General features: G+C 44.0%; 1 protein-coding gene across 2 annotated transcripts in view; it reads left to right on the forward strand.

The window, feature by feature from the left end:
- LOC118423667 overlaps positions 1-8649 on the forward strand; it is an 11352-nt gene extending 2703 nt beyond the window's left edge. For both annotated transcript variants that reach the window (XM_035831901.1, XM_035831902.1), the window contains 9 exons: positions 170-305; positions 1040-1135; positions 1713-1888; positions 2463-2581; positions 3339-3486; positions 4141-4263; positions 5460-5609; positions 7235-7330; positions 8034-8649. In XM_035831901.1, coding sequence (XP_035687794.1) covers positions 170-305; positions 1040-1135; positions 1713-1888; positions 2463-2581; positions 3339-3486; positions 4141-4263; positions 5460-5609; positions 7235-7330; positions 8034-8105 — 1116 coding nt within the window. In that variant the 3' untranslated portion in view covers positions 8106-8649. The remainder of the gene's footprint in view (positions 1-169; positions 306-1039; positions 1136-1712; positions 1889-2462; positions 2582-3338; positions 3487-4140; positions 4264-5459; positions 5610-7234; positions 7331-8033) is intronic.
- Positions 8650-8684: the final 35 nt, after the last annotated feature.

Consider the following 8684-nt stretch of genomic DNA (forward strand, 5'->3'; position numbering starts at 1 on the left):
ACACACACACACATTCACACACACACACACACACGTACAAACACACACACACATACAGACACACACACAGACATGCACACACACACACACACACACACAGACACACGCACGCATACAGTGTCACTCGTACATATAAAGCCCTAACGAATAGGTAACTTGTTTCCCCCAGCTATCCGAGGCCCTTGGTGTGGAGTTCTGTACAGTGGCTTACAACACGCAGACTAAACAGGAGAACTACTTCCACGTCAAGACATCGCCTCTGCTCTTCCTGCGGGAGGCAGTGCGCATGTCTATGTCTATTCCAGGTAAGGCTAGGGTTTGAGTGTAAGACTAGGGCTTGGTACTAGGCCCTGGTGTTGGCTTAGAGTCGAGGTTAAATTTAGGGCTTGGTTGGAGTTTTGGGTTAAGGTTAGGATAAAGGCGGGGTTAGGGTCAGGACTCGGCCTAAGTGTTGGGTTGAAGTTAGGTAAGGGTCAGGGTAAAGGTTAGGGTTAGAGTTGGGTTAGGGTTTAGGGTTAGGGGTTAGAGGTTAGGGTTAGGGTTAGGGGTTAGCGTCAGGGTTCGGGGAAAGGTTAGGGTTAAGGTTAGGATAAAGGCGGGGTTAGGGTCAGGACTCGGCCTAAGTGTTGGGTTGAAGTTAGGTAAGGGTCAGGGTAAAGGTTAGGGTTAGAGTTGGGTTAGGGTTAGGGTTGGGGTTAGAGGTTAGAGTTAGGGTTTAGGGTCAGGGGTTAGAGGTTAGGGTTAGGGTTAGGGTTAGGGTTAGGGTTAGGGGTTAGCGTCAGGGTTCGGGGAAAGGTTAGGGTTAATGTTAGGGTTAAGGTTGGGGCTCGTCCTAGGTGTTAGGTTAGAGTTAAGACTTGGCCTAGGTGTTGGGTTAGGGTTAGATATCGGCCGAGGTGTTTGATTAAGGTTTGGGTTAGGACTTGGTCTATCCGTTGATTGAGGGTTAGGGTTAGGCAAATTCATCCACAAGAACTGCTTGATTAAAAAATGCCAGCGCTAAAACGGCGTAAGAAGCGTTTCGACACTTTCCTTTCAGTCGTGTATCAGCCGTACAAAGTCGAGGATAAGGAGACCGAGCCCCATTGGATCGACGGAGGCGTCTGCGCCAACTTCCCCGTGTACTGCTTTGATGGTAAGGTCTTCTACCAACCGCGTGTCGAAAAACATGAGAGGCCCATGTGTGTGTAGTAAGATAGAAAAAAACGAAATTTGACTTGACGTTACGTTGTTGCGTTGTGCTTTGCAAGGGGTGCCTGTGTGGCGCAACGGCTAGAGCGTTGGAATCAGAATCATTAGGTCCTGAGTTCGATACTCGCCATGCCCCTGCCCCCATGACGGTGGAGTGACTCCCACCGAGCCTCATGGCTAATCTGTCTAAAGGTGCCCCAAAACACCTACGGATTTGGAGCTGCCAGTGTGACAACATCTGCACACTTGCCACTAAGATCCGTGAATGTTTTTTTTTTTGCAATAATGCATCCCCATCATGTTGTGTGTGTTTGAGTCTGTCTGTCTGTCTGTTTGTTTGTTTGGCTGTCTGTCTTTCCAACATTTAATGAGCCATAGATATGATGATGATGGGCTTGGTAGTCGATTCTAGACGTCCTGGCGAATTTCCTTGAAGTATTAAATAAACTTCCATTTTTGGTTTCTAACTTTCATCGCATATTTTAAGAGGATTTTAACAAATCATTTACACTTCGTTGTAGGTTGGTGGCTGTCAATGGAGGAGGGCTGCTGTTTCCATAGCCGTCTAGGGGAGACGCAGGACAGGGAGACGGTCAGGAGGGCGTTCCTTCCCGCATACAGTTTCGAGCGGTTCACGCCGGAAGGAGACGAGGAAGAAAAGAAGGCGAAGAAGAAGAAAACGATCGGGTTGCTGCTGGTAACATTACATGTTGCATGCATTTTTGTCTACGACACAGATTGACCTATACACATTGCTATCGTTGTTCTAACCCATGTAGTGCCTAGTGACACACAGATCATCAGCATGTTTTGTTGCTGTTTCCGTAGCATGGTATATTTTACAGGGAGAGGTTGCTAGCTCTTCCCTTTATGTGGTCGAGGCACATCCTCGAACACGGGACCCGCATTTTATGTCCTTTTAGAAAGGCGTTGCAGCTCTAACGCAACGATATGTATATAACAACAGTCACACAAGAGTACATTATTCAAATAGTTAACGTTAATTGGTTCACTTTTTCGACTGAACAGCACGAGTCTTTGTCAAGAAATGAGCAATACACTGCTGTCGCGACATACCGTTATGCAGAGAGAACACGCGACTCAGTAAGCAGTGGGTCATAGGTTACAGGAAGTCTATGGCACAAGAGTACATTAAGTCAACCAGGGATATCCACAGCACCCCCCTTCCTATAAGTGCAAATGTTAGCTGTCACCATTCCTAATGTCCATGCTTCACTTTTCCATTATAAACTTTCCCCCCCATGCCACAGTATTCAGAAGGTGACCCTGAACTATACCAGGACAAGTTCACAGATCGCGTCCGCAACTTCACAGACCAGCACCAGGAACTGAAGAAGGAAGCCATCAAGCCGGACACAGAGAAGCGTCGGTACGTACATGTATGATGATTTCCACATCTTGGAGGTGTGGGAAGGAGAGGGATAGGCTACGCCTTCTAACATCATACCATAGACACACCTCACTGCTTTTACGGCCTCAAAAAGCTATGTGACTACCTGTACCTTCTGTCTGTTCCTTGTTTGTGGCCCTGTTAGAATAAGTTGCAAACTTAAGTGCAGTGCCACATTGTCCTTGTCAGTCTTATAGCAAATAAAAACGCGCCTGCTGTTCCATGGCAAGCTGCTATGGGCCCTATATCAATAGCTGACTGCCACACACAAAAATCAACACCATGGCATGTATAGGGCAAAATATACAACAACTGGAAGTTCTGCTGAAGTACCAAGGTCACACACCAGGGGACCTGACCTTCATCTTCCCCACCACTTACCACAAAAAACATCATTCAGAGGCCCTAATGTTATGCTGATCACAAATATTCGGAAACACAAACAGACACACTCGTAGACACACACACACACACACACACACACACACACACACACACACACACACAGACCAAAAACAATACCTCCATTCTAATGGAGGTAAAACTAACTCTCCTCTCCCCGATAGCACATATGACGACAACACGAAGAAGATGGAGTTATGCTGACCACAAATATTCGGAAACACAAACAGACACACTCGTAGACACACACATGCACCCCCCCCCCCCACACACACACAAAACAATCCCTCCATTTCTCATTAGGTACAAACTCTCCTCTCCTTCCCCCGGCTAGCACGTATGACGACAACACGAAGAAGATGGCAACTCTAGAGAAAAAACAAAGGGCAGACCTGATGAGGAGTCTGGGGCTGAAGACGAAGCTGGACGAGGTCAAGTCGCTGTTCCCGGACGCGGGAAAAATGAGGGACTGCTTCAACACCGTAAGTGATGGTTACATCCTTGGGCCCAAAGTCTTCTTTTTCGTGTACATCTTTTGAGAAGTACTCATACCCAGAGAAGTACTCACACACAACGTTTCGATGTCTGTCAGACACCCTCATCAGGGTTAGGACATTCTCGCAGCCACGTTTGGGACGGCTTTCTCGTTGCTGCAGCGCCACCTACATCGTCTATAAGTAGCATTGAGAATCAGATCCAGCCATTCTAACCCTGACAATGGTGTCTGACAGACATCTAAACGTTGGAAAAGAGTACTTTGCTGGTTGTGTCTAAAAGAACTTTACTATAGGAGCATTTGATAATATCTACGGATCTTTTTCGGGTCGATATCCAGGCTGCAAGGTAAAAATCAAAGTAAAAGACATCTTTTCCCCGCAAACTTTGCCTGAACCAAAAGAATGCCAATACGCAACACAATGGTTGCACAAATCGATATCCTTTTGAGGATCCAACAAGGCCGCAAACTTACCGCAGTCCAGTAAAACACCCGCCTAAGGGCCCGTTCACATTTGGGCACATATTCAAGTCCTACATTTCTGGTTTGGGTAAAATTTGAGTATAAGGCACTATACTATGGGCACCATCTGCTTACTAACTAGCTCATAACTAACAGCTTTCTTGCAATTTTTCATCAGAAAATGACACTAGAGGACGTCCAAATAATCACCGTGAACTCTGACCCGGACATGTCAGACGAAGAGAAGGAGAAGGCCTTTAAGGATGCCTTTGACTCACTTTTCATCAACTTTAAGGGAAAGGTAAGTCTTTTATTCGCATTTTCTTATGTTGAATGTTCGCTAGCTAAATGTATGCATTTTTTTACTTTGATTGAAAATGTTCATTATCAATTTTGGGCCTCCAGGTGGCCGACCTTGGTACTGCAGCAGACAGCACGTGCGTGTCTGGGATAATATCTTTAAGAACTTCTGTAGGAATTGCGATGATATTTGGTACGTTAGTAAGTCTTGTTGACCTGACGGACGTACTCAATGTTTGGCCCCCTAATGACCGAGCTTGGTAATGCAGCAGACCGTGGTATATGTGTGCGTGACCGGGGATTATCTCAAGAACCTCCACATGGATTGCGATGATATGTTTCGCAGGCACGCGGTGCGGCATCAGCTGGTTATATTACACTGAACGACCTGTCACACCTAACTTTTGCACATCTATCTGCAAATGTTCTTTAAAATTATCCAGCGAAGATGCCCCTACTGTGCTTGGTGATAACAATTTCCACTCTACGATAGTTCTGGGAAAGTACGAATTCTTGAACACATCATCAATCCTATGTTAATGATTACAATAAGCGCGAATGCACCTTTATCCGCAGTTAACCTATACCCGCTGTCTTTAAAAACAGAGTATCTATGGACATCAAGTTGACAAAAACTGGTTTAAAACTGCATTATTTTGAAAATACTGCAGTTTGAAACCACTGTCGACGCCGTCAACTTCATATAGGTAATCCATCGGATAAAGGTTATCTAGCGTTAACACAGATACTCTATTTTATGCTTAGCTGACGAAGGGAAGGTAATCCATCGGATAAAGGTTAGCTAGCGTTAACACAGATACTCTATTTTATGCTTAGCTGACGAAGGGAAGGTAATCCATCGGATAAAGGTTAGCTAGCGTTAACACAGATACTCTATTTTATGCTTAGCTGACGAAGGGAAGGTAATCCATCGGATAAAGGTTAGCTAGCGTTAACACAGATACTCTATTTTATGCTTAGCTGACGAAGGGAAGGTAATCCATCGGATAAAGGTTAGCTAGCGTTAACACAGATACTCTATTTTATGCTTAGCTGACGAAGGGAAGGTAATCCATCGGATAAAGGTTAGCTAGCGTTAACACAGATACTCTATTTTATGCTTAGCTGACGAAGGGAAGGTAATCCATCGGATAAAGGTTAGCAAGCGTTAACACAGATACTCTATTTTATACTAAGCTGACGAAGGTAACTACGGAGAACATCTTCGACAACTGGGCTCCGCTGACGGTGGCCACGAAGGACAGTCTCAAGTCTAGTTTCATCCGGACCCCGGGCGAGCTGTACGCGGCGTACCTGGACTTCGTGGGCAAGAGCAAACCCATTCGGGTAGGTTTCTCGGGTCTACTGGTAGTTCCGAGAATAGTTTCATCAGGTTGGTAGAATGTAGGATATAGGAGAATTCTTTGTACACAACCAGTAGGTACTTACATAGCTTACGTTTCGATGTCTCTCAGATACCTTCGTCAGAGCTTCTAACCGCTATATTTAGCCGATGTAGGTGGCGCTTTTTCCATGTTTGGGATTGTTTTCTCACCGCAAGAGCGCCACCTACATCGACTACATATAGCGGTGGGAAGCAGAACTCCAGTTAGAAGCTCTGACGAAGGTGTCTGAAAGACATCGAAACGTAAGCTATGTATGTACCTACTGTTTGTGTACAAAGTATTCTCCTATATTCTACTGATAGTGTCACAGGTGTTTTCTGTTGACTATTGGGTACTTAGTCAATTAGTTGGTAACTTCGATATTTACATTGTACGCGGCGTACCTGGACTTTAGTTACTAGTAATTAGTAGGCCATGTTGATTTGATTATATGGATGACATCCTCTGGGAACTCCAAAACTGATGCGAGCGAGCGAATAAAAAAAAAAGTTTGGCCAAAAAAAAAGTTGCCTTCAGTACGAAATCTAAATGGTCAGGAAGGTTGAACATAGGACTAACAACACATAGTATGATATACCAACAATTAAGTGTAGGGACCAGTACATCGTACGGGTACAAAACGTTTTTTTTCTCCTCGGACGAGGACCGATCCGAAAAAAACAGACCTGAAAAAAATCAGTGGAACAGGTTTCGCCAATTAGAAAATGGACACACTATGTCAGCAGGCGTTTGGGGTCTTGCCGGGCCAAGAAGTCAAGAGCGAAGTCGACTTGAGTTTATAGTCATTTGTACCAAGTTTCTACAGTCAAAGGTACAGAGACAGTTAGCCTTGATTACATGAAGATGGGATCTTAAAACGCCAGTGGGAGTCGGATAATCTACCAAACAGATTTCTTTGTAGCAAGATTGACCAATTACCATTGTTTTGAGTATTGCCAATTCTCAAGTTTCCACAGACAATTAGGTCCAGGTTCAGGTCCGGACCTGGACCTGATCCTCTAGACCTGAACGGGACCTATACCTGAATTTTCTGTACTGGTACCCACCCCTACCAACAATAGATTTTTTTTCTTTCTGTCCTTTCACATCTTATTCTTTCACTTTAGATTTATTTTGGCATTCTACGGCATTAGTTATCTGTTTCCTGATACTTTATTTTCAATCTACGGCATATATGTGCTCATTTTACAGCTGCTTTGAACAATTTACTGTTTGGTCGAAAACTTTTTGTTTTTTTTGGAAACGGCCGAAAATTGATGCGAGCGCGGATGTCATCCATATAATCAAATCAACATGGCCTTAGTTAGTCTAACTGAGTTCGTTGGGTTTTTTGCTTATTTAGTTATTTTGTGTTAGGATTTTGTTTGTAACTGTCCCTGTTATACTTAAGAGTTTAAAACAACTCTAGGCTATGGCTTCAATTTCTCGTGGAAATGCCAGTGTGTGAAGCCTCGAGTTAGTCCCAAACTAAATTAGGCCGTGCCCTATATATAGACCGTGCCCTATATGTATAGAGAACTAGTAATGAACTAGAAACAGTAACGTTACATCCCCCCTTCCCCATAGGAGGATGACGTTGGCAGGTGCGTCGGTATTGACGTGGATTACGTCGGCACCGGAGACTTCGACATGGCTCCTGAGGACAAGACTTTCCTCATGATGGTGAGCTCAAATTAGATATTGTTTTTCTGGGCATGAAAGCTCATCTGTGTTGATGTAATCCATATTGAAGACTTACCACTGTAATTCAACACCAAAATTTGCTTACCTCGAATTTTCAGTCGCACTTCCGTCGACTTTCTTCAGGAGTGATGATTCAGTTAATCTGATCACGTGACTTAGAGACACCTGACTCGAGTAACGAAGCATAAATGCCTGGCAGGCGGTATCAGCCCCCGTCTCTGTCGGCTGGTGTGTTCTTATTATGTAGATGGCCTCCTTTACCCCCTCGCAAAGTAATCCTTTTCGGTGTCCAATATTTGGCTATCTACATAAGAACACAATTAGATATTGCTTTTTTCCTTCTTCTCATCCAAGCAAATAAGGACAATGGCGTGGACGAGATGGCTGTCACCATGGTTACCGGAGTTGTAACAGTCACCCTGTGGTATTCGATTACATCATGTGGCAAGTGGCAGGACAGAGCTGGAGGGGCTGGTCGCCATATATATAATGTGTTTGAGTAAGAATGCACAGAGCAGTAGTTTGTTGGGCTAGACAATATAAGGCTAACATTATGTATATTTGCTTGCATATATTACCTTTCTAGTTTTGTCTACACATGTGCGTTACCATATGTAGCAAACGCTACGTATATCAGTACGTATTCCATTTATCTGACACATGGTTTGTCTTTATGTTTCAGCAAGGAGCCATCGCCACTGTGGCGTTTCTGGAAGAGTTCATCGAGAAGAACGGACTGAAGCCTGAAAAGTAAGGCAGAAGTCTGACCCGGAAGACATGCAGACAAGAAAAGGAGTCAATGCATCATCACAAATGGATGGATCACTGTACAACACACGGAGTAGGGCTAGCAAATAAAAGTTGGAAGAAATCATTGGTTCTGAAAGAAAGTCTGTAATATCCAACGCAAAAATTTGACTTACCCACATTTTCGACTTCCAAATTTAGTTGTTGGGAGTGTAAGATAAACAGGCAATGTGTTGAAATAAACAAATATCAAACAGATAATACATTTACTGGTGACTGGGGAACGGTATGACAGGATCTTGCAGGCAGTGTCTTTCAAAAATCGAAAGGGGGCGCTGCTGTGCAATAAATCTAGTGTTTAACAAGGACGTTTTTATCCGAAGGGCCTTGCGGAACAGAAACACTGTTACATATGCGGCATTTATATCAATCATAGATTGGTAGTAGAGGTTCAATATAATGAATCAATATCGGCAGAATCCAGCTAAAGAATGGTGGTCTTAGTCTATGGTTTAAGTCTTCTTAGGTAACGTCGAAGAAAGTGAGACAACCAGGTTGATAAGGTAATAAGATATGCCAAATAATA

This window comes from Branchiostoma floridae, chromosome 9 (genome assembly GCF_000003815.2).
Source record: "Branchiostoma floridae strain S238N-H82 chromosome 9, Bfl_VNyyK, whole genome shotgun sequence".
NCBI classification, from domain to species: domain Eukaryota; kingdom Metazoa; phylum Chordata; class Leptocardii; order Amphioxiformes; family Branchiostomatidae; genus Branchiostoma; species Branchiostoma floridae.